Source organism: Fukomys damarensis, unplaced genomic scaffold (assembly GCF_012274545.1).
Source record: "Fukomys damarensis isolate Sample0158 unplaced genomic scaffold, DMR_v1.0_HiC HiC_scaffold_15, whole genome shotgun sequence".
Classification (NCBI taxonomy): domain Eukaryota; kingdom Metazoa; phylum Chordata; class Mammalia; order Rodentia; family Bathyergidae; genus Fukomys; species Fukomys damarensis.
The window spans coordinates 19,535,220-19,549,752 of NW_022900927.1; the positions used below are offsets into that span (position 1 = coordinate 19,535,220).

General features: G+C 46.0%; 2 protein-coding genes across 2 annotated transcripts; both read left to right on the forward strand.

Moving 5' to 3' along the window:
• The first annotated feature begins 2,231 nt into the window (after window positions 1-2,231).
• On the forward strand, window positions 2,232-6,733 carry Pfdn5 (prefoldin subunit 5). Its single transcript, XM_010609305.3, has 6 exons — window positions 2,232-2,340; window positions 2,539-2,641; window positions 2,937-2,968; window positions 4,274-4,348; window positions 4,457-4,562; window positions 6,564-6,733. Exons 1-6 carry the CDS (start codon window positions 2,269-2,271, stop codon window positions 6,638-6,640), a joined length of 465 nt encoding a protein of 154 aa, XP_010607607.1. The 5' UTR covers window positions 2,232-2,268; the 3' UTR covers window positions 6,641-6,733.
• A 492-nt stretch (window positions 6,734-7,225) lies between these two features.
• Window positions 7,226-14,290, forward strand: Myg1 (MYG1 exonuclease). Its single transcript, XM_010609307.3, has 7 exons — window positions 7,226-7,624; window positions 7,796-7,908; window positions 11,263-11,422; window positions 13,249-13,398; window positions 13,537-13,659; window positions 13,756-13,937; window positions 14,072-14,290. The coding sequence occupies exons 1-7, from the start codon at window positions 7,331-7,333 to the stop codon at window positions 14,253-14,255; spliced, it is 1,206 nt and encodes a 401-aa protein (XP_010607609.1). The 5' UTR covers window positions 7,226-7,330; the 3' UTR covers window positions 14,256-14,290.
• The last annotated feature ends 243 nt before the right edge of the window (window positions 14,291-14,533 follow it).

The following is a 14,533-nucleotide window of genomic DNA, read 5'->3' on the forward strand; positions in this document are numbered from 1 at the left end:
AATCTTAATATAATAAAGATATGTCATTTACATCCTGTTTTGTGTAGTGTATATGAGAGCATCGAAAGATAAACTACCCCTTCCTCCTGTGAGGTACTGTAAGCTGATAGGAACAGCTGCAGGATTCCTTTAAGAATCTTGGGAAGAAAGAAAGCTGTAGGATAAAGCTGAACTGGGTGGACCTCAGCAGACCAAGCTGAAGGAAAGAGCCATCAAGATCCTTAAATTAAGCTGGGCGTGGTGGTGCACGCCTGTAATCCCAGCACTTGGAGGCTGAGGCAGGAGGATCACTGTGAGTTTGAGACCAGCCTGGGCTACATAGTGAGTTCCAGGTCATTCTCAACTACATAGTGAGACCCTGTCTCAAAAAAACAAAATAAATACATAATCCTCAAATTAGCTGAGTGTAGTGGTGCATGCCTGTGATACCAGCACTCTGGGAGGCTGAGGCAAGAGGATTGCATATTTGAGCCCAGCCTGGATAATTTTACAACTTCACAAAACCTTGTCAAATTTTTTTAAAGGGCTGGGGTTATAGCTTAGTATGAAGATCTGGGTTCAATCCCCAACGCCAGGAGGGAAAAAAAAAAACAAGTGGAAACAGGTCCCAGAAAGGGGACCTTGAGGGTGTATTCATGCCTCAGTTGCTCAGCCTCTCTCCAAAAGCTATTACAAGCAACTGGTCTCTTCCCACTGTCGCTGCTGGCTCCTCAGTGCTGGTCCCCATCCTTGAGCAGTATATTCTGTGGATTGTTATTGGGTGTGTGTCTCCAAGTAAAGGTTAAACTCTTAGGAAGCACTCCCCTCACACTTTTGGGTACTCTCCACATCTAGCACAAAATAACAGGTTTCTAGTTCATTGTGTGCAGCGCTGGATGGTTGATGGTAGTGACTCCTTAGCTTGATTTCCATCTCATCTACCTAAAGCACTGTCTGCATGCTTGTCATGTAAAAGAGCTTCACAGACCTCCTCCTGGCCTGTAGGTCACTAGGCTTGGACTTAGGATAGAATAAAAGGAAACATGGAAATAATAACTTTAAAAATCATGCTCTTTTTTTTTTTTTTTTTTTTTTTTTTTTTCCTTTGTACCTGGGGTGGAACTTGGAACCTTACATTTACAAGGCAGGCAGTGGCACCCCTGAGCTAAATCCCTGATGAAAAAAAATAATGCTTTTTTTTTTTTTTTTTTTTTTTTTGGTTTTTGGTTTTTGAGACAGGTTCTCACTATAGTTGAGACTGACCTGGAACTCACTATGTAGCCCAGGCTGGTCTTGAACTCACAGCAATCCTCCTGCCTCAGCCTCCTGAGTGCTGGGATTATAGGCATGTGCCACCATGCCCAGCCAAAAATCATGATTTTAAGAAGTCTGCAATTTCCAGAACCCAGTCAAAGTCACCCACAGTGATTCATATGTGTGTTCCCTTGGTTAAATTTAGGCTCCTTTTCTTCAACCTATCGCACTCAGAATACCTCAGGAATACTGAAAGTCCATGAATTGGCTTAACTGAGAAAGGAACGGATCCTAAAATCAGTTTACACAATCCAAAAAATGTTTAAACTACCTATCGTAAAAAAAACCAAAAAACCTCTAGAAGTTTTTTTCAAAGACCCACACTATTTCTTTGAGAGTGGAACTTCCACTTTCTGCCTTATAAACCCTTCTGAGCCTCTTACTGATTCCTCCTGAAAATTATTTTTCTGTAACGAGTCAATGAGCCTGCAATGCTATTCAACCGGTGGGACAGGTGTTAACTTGCAATCTGTTTTGGGAACCTCCTCAGACCCTGTCCCGTGGGATTACCACCTAGGTGAAGTAGCACACATTGCTTTACAATATTGTAGTTGAGCCAGGTATGGTGGTGCACACCTATAATCCCACCACTCCGGAGGCTGAGGCAGGAAGATGGCTTCAAGTTTATATAGTGAGTTGAAGGCGTGCCTGAATTACAGAGCAAGACCGTTTCAAAAAAATAAAAATTAAAAAAAAAAAACCTAAAAAAAAAGTGTAGGAGATCTCAAGGTTTAAAGATTTTTAAATTTCTGCTGGGAGGAAGTAATGTTTGCTAGCGTTATAACACTAGCTTTAGGATATTTTGTGATTCCATGGTTATCTACTCCAATCTACGTCCCACTCCGCCCCACCCTCCCAGGGTCATAGAGATGTGTCGCGCAGCGCGGCCCCTGGCGCAGCCATAGAGATGCGCAGAGGACGGCTAGAGCGTTGATCGCCCAGCCTACTTCCTCTTCGGTGATCCTCCTTCCCAACATGGCGCAGTCAGTTAACATCACGGAGCTGAATTTGCCACAATTAGAAATGCTCAAGAACCAGCTGGACCAGGTGGGGCGGGCACCAGAGGCAACTTTCTCGCCCTTTACTCACCTCTTACTCTCGCTAGCCCCCTCGCCCCCTAGCCTCCTAGCTTGGGAGGTTTCCTTTGCCCGGCGAGACCCCTGCCGGTCCCGAACCCGGCCCGGCCCTGCTGTGCCTCTTTTCTCCCCCATTTCCTACTCTGACTCTCTTTCCCGACCTTTGTAGGAAGTGGAGTTCTTGTCCACGTCTATCGCCCAGCTCAAGGTGGTACAGACCAAGTATGTGGAAGCCAAGGACTGTCTCAACGTGCTCAACAAGAGCAACGAGGGTATGCGGTAGGGGGTGAAGCTGCCTGGGGAGGAGTAGTCGAGCCGGCTTCTCTCGTCCCACTTCCTACCCCGGTCTTCCTTAGAGACAGCAGTCCCTTACATACCGTGTGCCGCTTCGTCAGCCTTTGCATGTTGCCTATGGAGAGTTGAAATGTACAAGACCTTCCCCTGCTCCTGTCGCCTGTTTCCGTTCTCGTCACTTTGTGGGCGCTGTGCCCTGGTGGAGCTCCTTTTAATGTCTTCGCGTGGGAGCTGCCAACCTTCTCTAGGTGTTTATGTTAATTGCTTTCACAGGAAAAGAATTACTCGTCCCACTGACGAGTTCTGTATCCTTTCCCCAGGAACCGCTACCAAGCTTTCCCCCTCACTCCCCACTCTGATACTGATTACTCTAGAGCCCCCCCCCCATTTTGAGAATACTTTTTTTTTTTGGTACTGGGGGTCGAACTCAGGTCTGTGCTTGCGAGACAGGCCAGGCGGCAGAACCACTGAGCTAAATTCCCGGCCCTTTGAGAACACTCTTAATACACTTCATCCCGCTCAGCTAACTGAACCAACGTCCAGCTAATACTTTGTGAGTACCAAAGAGTGTGAAGAGTTGAAGTGTGATATTTCTCATTGCTGTTTGAAAATACTACTCTAGTGTGGAGATGAAGCTGGAGAGTTTAAATCGTGCTAGTAACTTAGAAGACAAATAGAGGAATGCAGGCTATACAAATGGAGAAGTTGGCTGTGTTTATTAATCCTCAATTTCAGCTTAATTGTGGTTCATTCCTAAATTACTGTCACTGAGAAACTGGATTGTGTCCATCTGTTGTATGTTTTATTTGAAGGAATGAGCTTGGCAATAACGATCTGGAATTTGTAGTCTAAGAACTGAGGCTAGCCAGGCATAGTGGCACATGATAGCCAGTACTTTGGTAGGCTGAGGCAGAAGGATATTAAGTTCTAGTTCCTCTTGGACAATTTTGCAAGATACTGCCTCAATGCCAGGCATGATGGCCCATGCCTGTAATCCCAGCACTTGGGAGGCTGAGGCAGGAGGATCGCTGTGAGTTCAAGACCAGCCTGGGCTACATAGTGAGTTCCAGGTCAGTCTCAACTACATAGTGAGACCCTGTCAAAAAAAAAAAAAGTTTTTGTCTCAAAAGGGCTGGGAATATAGCTTAGTGCAAAGGCTATGGGTTCAATCTGTAATACCTCAAGAACAATACAAAACGGAGAAGCTAAAGAGAAATAAATGGCAGTGTAGTGGAAAATGGTTAAATAAACATTAAATTTTGCAAGAATTACTACTTCATGGCTTAGGGGAAGTGAGGATGGGTTTTCATCTACACGGGTCTAGAGCAGTAGGAAACATTGTGTCTGGCCTTTTAGGAAGAATTGCAAGAACTGCTTGGACATAAGAAATAGGATCATGAGAAGAGTGTTCCAGCATATACCATTTTCTGCACAAGGAACCAACTTCTCTGTCCCTCAGCACTTGGAATTACAGTCCTAAGGCCTCTGGATTATTTGGGCCTCATGTCTTACACCTTTGAGCAACAGGGGGTCCTGGTAGGTTTGTCAGGCTGTCTGACGGAATCATGGCTCATGCTGGGCTAGTTTTTCCCTTAATCCTTGCTTCTCAGATGTATGTCCCTGGGAAGCTACATGATGTAGAGCACGTGCTCATCGATGTGGGAACTGGCTACTATGTGGAGAAGGTGAGTAGGAGAAAGCATGTGGTTGTCCCTCGGAGTAGGGGAGGGGAGTTAAATCTACAGTGTAGGACATAGTCTCCTCTTACTTCTTCATCACCTCTGATCTTACAGACAGCTGAGGATGCCAAGGACTTCTTCAAAAGGAAGATAGACTTCCTCACCAAGCAGATGGAGAAAATCCAGCCAGCCCTGCAGGAGAAGCATGCTATGAAACAAGGTAAGCTCTGCCTGGGGCACCACTTGATCCTTTCTACCTCTACAATAAAGAAAATGGATTGTTGTCTAAACCTTGGGGTTGTCTCCTATGCTGGATTAAAATGTTCCCAATGGCTTGAACCTCCATTAGTGAGTGTATATGGCTGTCCTACTTCTACCAGCAGTGGTACCAGCTCCCTTACAGAATAGTCATGTGCATACCACTCATTTTCAGGCCACCTGGCAGTGAAACAGACAAATCACGTCCCCATCGTGAACATGTTAAAATCATGTTTTTCTTTGGTATCCTTTTTTTTTTTTTTGTACCTGGGATCAAACTCAGGACCTTGCACTTTCAAGGCAAGCACAGTGTCACTGAGCTAAATCCCTGGCCCATTCTTTGGTATCTTGATATCATATTCTTTAGATTCTGGGTCACATGCCCATGATTTGTAGATTCCTGGGTTGACTGTTTCAGAAATTTTAGAGGAAGGAAGTCATATCTGTGCCTTTGTGAAGCTCCTATTTCTTCTTCTTCTTCTTTTTTTTTTTTTTTCAGTACTGGGGTTCGAACTCGGGCCCAGGCGGTGGAACCACTGAGGCAAATCTCCATCCCTTATCCTTAACAAGGATAAGATGGGAGATGAGATATACATAAACACAGGAAGGAAACATAATTCTAAGTAAACACTAGAAATTACAACCCTGGTTGCACATTGGAATACTTCAAAAGAAATACTTAAAAAAAAAAAAGACTGGATCCATTCCAGACCAACTAAATCAGTTTGGAAGTGGGGATAGGTGCAGTTGTCCCTGTGCTCTGTTCTTTTTTAAAGGTCACTAGGCCGGGGATTTAGCTCAGTGGTTCCGCCGCCTGCCTTGCAATTGTAGGACCTGAGTTCGATCCCCAGTACCAAAAAAAAAATAATAATAATAATAACAATAAAGGTCACTAGATTTGCCAGGCATGGTGGTGCACACTTATAATCCCAACTATTTGGGAGCCTGAGACAGGAAGATCACAAGTTCAAGGCCAGCCTGCACAACTTAGTGAGACTCTGTCTGAAAATATTAATAAAAATCAAAAATTAAATGAGTAAATAAATAAGGATTAGCTGGGATTTAGCTCAGTGGTTCCACTGCCTGCTTCAAAAGGACCCCTGAGTTTGATCCCTGGTACCAAAAATAAATAAATAAGGATTAGTGATACTGCTCTGTGATCAAGCACTTGTTTAGTGTGTGACATCCTGAGTTCAGTCCTAGTACCATAGAACAAAACTCACCCAGTGAATATTAGACAAGATGAAGATCACTGTTTTAAATGCAAAAAAGTTGTGGGGGGATTAGAACTCAGGTTCCCATGACTGCTAGGTAGGTGCTGTACCACTGAGCTGCAACCCTAGCCTCTAGAAATCTCCACATTAAGATTTTCTACTTCTCTCTCTCCCTCCTTTTTTTTTTTTTTTTTTTTTTGGTACAGGTGATGGAACTCACGACCTTGCTCTTGCGAGGCAGGCAGAGTGCTGCTGAACTAAATCCCTGGCCCACAATTTTCTGGTTATTTCTGTTTTTGTTTTTTTTGTTTTGGGAGTTTTTTGTTGTTTTTGTTTTTGTTTTTTTGTTACCTGGAATCAAATTCAGGACCTTGCACTTGGAAGGCAGGTGGCAGCACTGCTGAGCTAAATCCCTGGCCTTCTCTGACTGATTTAATATACATTTTTATATCCCAGTGGCTATCTTATTAATTTGATACACTGTAGACTAAATTTGTGTGTTCACCACAGTGGATCATTTTTATTTTGTTTTTTGTTTTGTTTTGTTTGTGGTACCGGGGATCGAACTCAGGTCCTCGCGCTTGCGAGGCAGGCCACCAAACCGCTGAGCTAAATCCCCAGCCCCGAGGATCACTTTTTAAAAGTTAATCAACTATCAAGTTTGTTATCTATCCACCTGTCACTTTTCCTTAACTAAGTCCTCTGCCCTAGCTCCTGACTACGGTGTAATTCTTTCTTTTTCCCCACAGCTGTCATGGAAATGATGAGCCAGAAGATTCAGCAACTCACAGCCCTGGGGGCAGCTCAGGCTACTGTCAAGGCCTGAAAGTATGGTGTAGAAATGGGACAGAGGGTGGCACACGCCTATAATCCCAGCACTTGGGAGGCTGAGGCAGGAGGATCACTCTGAGTTTGAGGCCAGCCTCGGCTCCATATGAGTTCAAGGCCAGCCTGAACTACATACCGAGACCCTGTCACCCCCCCAAAAAAAAAAAATGGGCTTGGGGGCAGAGGGACATATATGGTCCTGGAACTTTGTGACTGTGGTATCCTGAAGGGAAGGGTCTTGTGCTTAGTGCTAATGAATAAATGTTGCAGCTGGGCAGAATGTTGATCTTGTCTTTTCTTTTTTTTTTTTTTTTTTTTTCTTGGTGCTAGGGATCAAACTCAGGACCTTGCACTTGTGAGGCAGGCGGCGGCACCACTGAGCTAAATCCCTGGCCCTGATCTTTTCTTGTATTAAGAAAGGGACTGGTGGGTTTGGGATTTAATTTAGCTCAGTGGTACCGCCCCTGCCTCACAAGCACATGGTCTTAATCCCCGGTACCGCCAAAGAAAAAAGATGTGATGAGAGGTGGGAGGAAGGCTGTACCCCAGCTCAGAGCCTCATAGGCAAGGGCAAGACCTTGTGTCTTAGAGGCCTTAGTCTGTGAGAAGCCACGGGAAAGCTCGTTGATCAGCTTGCGCTTTGGTGACTAGTTGCCATGGGAACCAGGAAGCGGAAGTTGAAGTACGCATGGGTGCTTCCTCTTCCGGGTCGGGATCCGCTGCGGCGGCGTCCCCCTCACCGTACCTTTGGTGGGGGTGGAGCCATATGGGACCTCGCTTCCTCCGTGGTCTCTTGGTACTGCTACTCTCTCGATCTCCACTCCCAATTCGACCCTGTATGCTCAGCCCAGAGTCCGTCCCGTCCCTGAAAAGGCGCCGTAGCAACCCCATGGCACCGCCCCGAATTGGGACGCACAACGGCACCTTCCATTGCGACGAGGCTCTGGCTTGCGCCTTGCTTCGCCTCCTGCCGGAGTACCAGGTACTGTCCGGGAAACACCCTGGGACGGTGTGCATCCCTAACTGGGTCCTCTGGTAGCTTGGTCAGTCAGAGCACTACCCCACCGCACCAGGTTACCTGGAAACGCATCATTAATCCTATACCCGTGCGACCCTTGCCCTGCAGCCCCTTTACCACCTGCGTACTTAACAGGATGCTGAGATTGTGCGGACTCGAGACCCGGAAAAATTGGCTTCATGTGACATTGTAGTGGACGTGGGTGGCGAGTATGAACCTCAGAGACACAGATATGACCATCATCAGAGGTGAGTTCTCATACTGTTTCTACACTGGATCTTCGCCAAAAGGCCGATAAGCAATCAGATACCATTTCTTCCTTGACTTTAATTTTGGGTGGCAGCAACTTTTGGTACCAGGGATCGAACTCCGGTCCTTGTGCTTGCGAAGCAGGCGGCAAAACCACTGAGCTAAATCCCCGGCCCACTTTGACTTTAATTTTGTTCTCTGCTCCAATTAACCATCCGCTGTCGTGGTCCCTGTTGGCGAGGGAAACAGTCATTGAAGTCAAATTCTGGAGTCCCACTGTGACTGTAGCCTTCCTTTTGGTCCTGCTATCTGTTCATCTGTCTCTGCAGCTTTGGACCTGCCTTGTCTCCCTGTCAGTCCCCCAGTCCACCCAACTCACCTCCTTCCCTGCTTTCTGTAGCTTGCTTCCAGGTTTTCTCCACCACCTGTCATCACCACAGTGAATACCCCATCTGGGATTAGGTGTCTTCACATCTCCATCTCAGACTGCTAGGATCATGTAATTTTGGTGACACTGGTGCACACCTGTAATCCCAGCACTTGGGAGGCTGAGGCAGGAGGATCACTGTGAGTTTGAGACCAGTTTGGGCTATATAGTGAGTTCCAGGTCAGTCTCAACTACATAGTGAGAACCTGTCTCAAAAAAACCAAAAAGGGGGAAAAAATTTGGCAACAGTTTAAATGTGTGTAGTCTGTTTTTTTGTTGTCCTGTACCAAGAATTGAACCCAGGGCCTTCACAGACATGCACCACCACTCCCAGCTCTAATTCTAAATTATGTTGGAAAGACTCTAACATCTTACCTCACTTGTCACCAACTCTTCAAAAGAATGTGAAGCCGGGCGTGGTGGTGCATGCCTATAATCCCAGCACTCAGGAGGCTGAGGCAGGAGGATTGCTATGAGTTCGAGACCAGCCTGGGCTAGAAAGTGAGTTCCAGGTCATTCTCAACTACACAGTGAAACCCTGTCTCAAAAAAGAGAATGGCTGAAGCCAAGCATGGTGGTGCACGCTTGTGACCTCATCCCTGGGGAGACTGAGGCAGGATTGCCAGGAGTTGAAGGCCAGCCTAAACTACATAATGAGACCCTGTCTCAAAAGATGAAAATAGGACCGGGGATTTAGCTCAGCGGTTCGGTGGCCTGCCTTGCAAGCGCAAGGACCCAAGTTCAATCCCCGGTACTAAAAACAAAAAACAAAAACAAAAAAAAATCAAAAGATGAAAATAAAAAGAGTAACTGTCCCTGGCTCCACCTTACTCTTCCAGCTCATTTCTCTCTCTAGCATACTCCCAGTCTGTCCACAGGCACTGCCTGATGGAGTACTGATGACCTCAGGACCAAGGCAGGGGGCTACCACAGGGTCTCACATTAGTTGACCGTTTATGGTACTTGGCATTATTAACCATTTCCTTTTTTCAAATGGCTTTGTTTATAGACATTTATAAAGTACTTGATACTTAAGAATATAATTTTTCTCAGTTATCAAATATAAGATGAATATCCAGAAACCAGTCTCTCAGCCCTAAGCTAAATTATTACCATTATCTTCAATCCCTATTACTATGTGCTTCTTGCCTATCCCATTACCACTTTGCCTGAATAAAGCAATATCCTTTTTTGGGGACAGGATCTTGCTATGTAGTCTGGGCCAGCCTTGAACTCACAGCAGCCCTCCTGCATTCAGCCTTTTGAATGCTGGAATTTTAAGTGTGCACCACCACACCTGGCTAATATCCTAAATTTTTAGTAGGGCATGGGAATGCCTACATGTACTCCCAGCATTCAGGAGGCTGAGGCAGGACAATTATAAGTTCCAGGCCAGCCTGGGCTACTAAATAACAAAACCCTTAAGAAGGAAAAAGAAAAACATAAATTCTGTTCATCATACTTTCGCTCTTATAGTTTAGCACAGGTCTATTTTCATCAACAATATATTTATTTTGTTTCTTTTGCAATTTTATCTGAGGAGTTTGTCTTTACACTTTAAGTCATAAAACTGAAAATGAACTCAGATAGACTACTATTTGAAAATCACAGTTGAGTGGGCTAAGGTGTAGCTCAGAGCTAGAACACAAGCTTAACATACAGAAGGCCCTGGATTCCATCCCTAACCCTTCACCCCCAAAACATTTTTCTAATTAGACATCACAGATATAGCGTCTCCTTCCCTAAAGTGTCCTAACTGTTCCCTCTCTGCCCCATTGCTCAGATTTCTGCCTGCCTTGGACCACTGCAGGCAATCTCCTTGCTTCTGTTGTCCAGGCTGGCTGGTACAGTTCTTTCTGCTGTGCTCCTGTCTGTGTAATCCCCCAAAGACTCCCCACTACCTACAGACGAAGCCCAGACTTCAGAACATGGCATACAAAGTTCCCCATAGGCTGGCCCCTTCCTTCCCTTCCAGCTTTATCTTTTGCCACTTCCATCTCCAGTGATCAAACTCAGGGCTTCAAGCGCTTTACCACTGAGCTACTCCCCCAGCCCCAGAAGCTGCCTTTCTTGCAGTTCCATGAATGCATGTTTCAGGACTGACCTGAAGGCTTGCTTTTCTGCTCCTTTCCTCATTCCCACCCTCCTTTCCTTGCTGTAACCTAGCTGGATTATGGTATCTGTGAGTCCACATCTGAGGACTCAACCACAGATCAGAAAGTTTTTTTACATTGACCCTGTATTGAACACATAGATTTTTCTGTCATTATTCCTTAAATAATAATGTAGTGTAATGGCTGTTTACACATCACTTTGTTTTCCTGGTACCACGAATCAAACTCAGGACCTTGCACTTGCCAGGCAGGTGTGGTGCTGCTGAGCTGTTTCCTCAGCCCGTTACACATCACTTCTGATGTATTAGGCATTATAAGTAAAATTGAGAGATGGTTTAAGTATAAAGGAGGTTGTGCATAGTTTACATGCAAATACTCCATTTCTAGATTTTGGTATCTGATGAAGGACTACTGTACTTGGTTGGTTGTTTCTTCCTCTAACAGATGTATTAGAAAGGCAAGGGCACGGCTGGGGATTTAGCTCAGTGGTTCCAAAAAAAAGGCATGGACATGATCTTGTTTTTTTCTCCTTAATGTCTACACACAAAACCAAGCATCTAGTGAACAGGCACTGAGCTTTACCTATTAAGTGAATAAAAAAATGGAGACATCAAGACACGGTCTGTGTTGACTCCTGAGAAAAAAACTAAAGCCTTCCATTGAGGCTTTCTCATCCTAGCTCCTGCAGTATTCTCATCCCCTATCTCATCCATGTCTGCACATGTGCATGTGTGTCACACACACACACACACACACACACTATTAACCAGGTCTGCTCCTTCACCTCAGTCCTGCCTCCCTGTGCTCCTCAGGTCTTTCACAGAGACCATGAGTTCCCTGTCCCCTGGGAAGCCATGGCAGACCAAGCTGAGCAGTGCAGGACTCATCTATCTGCACTTCGGGCACAAGCTGCTGGCACAGTTGCTGGGCACTAGTGAAGAGGACAGCATGGTGGGCACCATCTATGATAAGGTGGGGACCTGAAGACAGAGAACCCTCCCCATCTCCAGCAAGCCAGCTGGGAGTGGCACTCATGCAGCACTGGACTGGGCCTCAGGTTAGGATTTTGGCCCATAGGGGCCAACAGTCCCTTCCTTACAGGTTCCTCTTCCAAGGGGATGGTGATGTCTCCCCACTTACTTCCTGGGTGGGTATGAGCAGTGGAGGACGTAATATATGGGAAAAGGCTTTGAATTTGGCTTGGTTTTATTTGTTGTCTTGCTCTTCACTAGGCTGAGCACAGGCTTCTGGTTCAAGCAATCCTCCTGTGTCAGCCTCTTGAGTGCTGGGACTATAGGCATGTGCCATTGCACCGTTCTGGGAAAGGGTTTGGGAAACCACAAAGCATTTCATAGTATTAATATCCATTAAAAGCAGTTATTTAGTGCCTTTTTGTTAACAGAAAAAGTGCTTATACTTGGCAGCATTGGGCTTAGAGGTTCTTACTGCCTTAAAGGTTGGAGAAAGTATATCTTATATACCACTAAGACACAGGAGTTGGGAAAGGACTTATTATGAAAACATGTTCTACCAATGTCCCCTGCAAATGGTTTCCTGATAGGAAAGGATCAGAGCTGGCGGTCCTCAAATGTCAGGTCAAGTAATACTTGAGGGCACCTACTTGACAATGTGAAGTTCACAAGTCAGATCTTAAGATTCATTTGAGGGGCTGGGGATTTAGCTCAGTGGTTCTGCTGCCTGTCTCACAAGAGTAAGGACCCAAGTTCAATCCCCAGTACGAAAAAAAAAAAAAAAGATTCATTTTGGTGGTTTTGTTCAGTATTCAGGCCTGGCTTGCCAGTTTCTACCCCTATGACAAGTCATGCATATACTCCTAAGGTAAAAACTTGTGAACAGGTTACACTAGAGTTTTAGGGTTACCAAGGTTTTAGACTGCCTGATCAGTTTTCATTTCCAATGCTGAGGATTTCCTAAATAGCTAACTAAATTAAACTTGTGTAAACCACCTGCCTCGCAAGTGCAAGGACCCGAGTTCAGTCCCTGGTACCCCCCAAAAAAACTTGTGTTAACCTAGCCTCACGTTTGGGTTTAATCTAAGGTGCTGAGCAGTTCTTTTTCATCTCTGAGCATAGCACTTGACCATGTACCACAGCTATAACTAATGTGGAGACCTTTTCTGTAGGGCAGTTTTCTATAAAACATTCCTAATTGTTTCTGCCCCCAAACTCCCAAGGAATAATTCTACCATTTCTTCAGGCTTATGAGATGCCACAGCTGCAGATGTCATGATACATTAGGCTTCCCTGGGACCCAAACCTCCACATCCTAGCTCTTGATTATCGAGTCAAACTCATTCCTTTCTGTGTAACGTGTGTTTGGCTAGACCCACCTATACTTCATTGGGTCACTGAATGGCCTACTCATCCTTAGAGATCTACCCTCCCGTGGCCATAGGGATCCACTCTGGTGAGGGCCTCTGGGAACTGAGGGCCTCTTCGTTCATCAGCAGCACACCCACACCCACACATGTACACATACTAGCCATGGCTTAAACTGTGTGCAGTGGAACGAGTTGAAGTCCAGTCTCAGCACTATTAGATCTTAGATCTTAAGCCACCAGACTTCCCACTTCTGCCTCACTGCCTCCAGCAGGTAGTTAGGTAGATCCTCCTCATGGGTAAAACCTAGTCAAAGTGTTTGTTTGTAGTTCAGTGGTAGAGCATGTATTTAGCATGTTTGAGGCCCTAGGTTTAATCCCTGGCACCACCAAAAAGAAACAGAGATGACTGCATAAATGGTGGGTGTCCTCAATGGCATCTCCTCTGCTGATGCATCAGATGTACGAGAACTTCATGGAGGAAGTGGACGCAGTGGACAATGGGATCTCCCAATGGGATGGGGAGCCTCGTTATGCCTTGACAACTAACCTGAGTGCCCGGGTTGCTCGACTTAATCCTACCTGGAACCAACCCAACCAGGACACCGAGGTAAGGAGGAACCCCAGGAAAGAGACCCTAAGACACAAAAGAACCTAGAATAGAGAAGAAAGTGGGAACGCTGGTTTCTCCTAAGCCTTAAAGTAAGGTTTGGGTCAGAGCCATGGTTCTGAGTCCCACCATCCCCAGGCAGGGTTCAGGCGTGCAATGGATCTGGTTCGAGAGGAGTTTCTTCAGCGACTAGACTTCTACCGGCACAGCTGGCTTCCGGCCCGGGCCTTGGTGGAAGAGGACCTAGCTCAGCGCTTCCAGGTACACCTGATGGCCGGTGAGCTGATGGTTAGTAGGGGACCCTGCTTTTCCCCTAAACGTTCCCCTATATGTAGCCATGCCCTACTTCCCTTTCAGGTGGACCCAAGTGGCGAGATAGTGGAACTGGCAAAAGGTGGGTGCCCATGGAAGGAGCATCTTTACCAACTGGAATCTGAGCTATCCCCACCTGGGACCATTGCCTTCGTTATCTACACTGACCAGGCTGGACAGTGGCGGGTCCAGTGTGTACCTAAGGAGCTCCACTCCTTCCCGAGCCGGTAAGGCCAGGGAACCGCCCTGCAGTCTCAGGCCTGCTTCAGCCCAGTACAAAGAGGCTGCCAACCTTGACCTCTGCTCTGTGAGTCTCTCAGTCCTTCAGCCACCTCAGTTCTCTCTTTCTGCTCACTTGTAGGTTGCCCCTACCAGAGCCATGGCGAGGTCTTCGGGATGAGGCTCTGGACCAGATCAGTGGGATCCCTGGATGCATCTTCGTCCATACCAGTGGCTTCATTGGTGGGCACCACACTCGAGAGGGTGTACTGAGCATGGCCCGTGCTACCTTGGCCCAGCACTCAGTCCCTGCCACAAATTCCTAGTCCAATAAAATGTTCTCCATCTCTTAAGTGACCAGTCTGTGACCCATTATTTCCCTACATCATCCTGGGAATTACTCAAACTGGCAAAAGTGAAACATCTATTATGAGACTCCTATGCTAGGTATTTTCCTCACCACTAATTTCTTAGCTTTGTCTCCTAAATCATTTAAAAAAACACCTAGATCAGGGGATTTAGCTCAGTGGTTCCATTGCCTGCTTTGCAAGTGCAAGGACCCAAGTTCAATCCCTGGTACCAAAAAATAAATAAATAAAAATTT

Coding starts and splice junctions, on each gene's coding strand:
- Myg1 (XM_010609307.3), top strand. CDS start 7,331: ATGGGTGCTTCCTCTTCCGGGTCGGGATCCGCTGCGGCGGCGTCCCCC. Junction 13,399..13,536: donor AACCCAACCAGGACACCGAG/GTAAGGAGGAAC, acceptor CACCATCCCCAG/GCAGGGTTCAGGCGTGCAAT. Junction 13,938..14,071: donor CTCCACTCCTTCCCGAGCCG/GTAAGGCCAGGG, acceptor GCTCACTTGTAG/GTTGCCCCTACCAGAGCCAT.
- Pfdn5 (XM_010609305.3), top strand. CDS start 2,269: ATGGCGCAGTCAGTTAACATCACGGAGCTGAATTTGCCACAATTAGAA. Junction 4,349..4,456: donor CTGGCTACTATGTGGAGAAG/GTGAGTAGGAGA, acceptor CTGATCTTACAG/ACAGCTGAGGATGCCAAGGA. Junction 4,563..6,563: donor GAAGCATGCTATGAAACAAG/GTAAGCTCTGCC, acceptor TTTTCCCCACAG/CTGTCATGGAAATGATGAGC.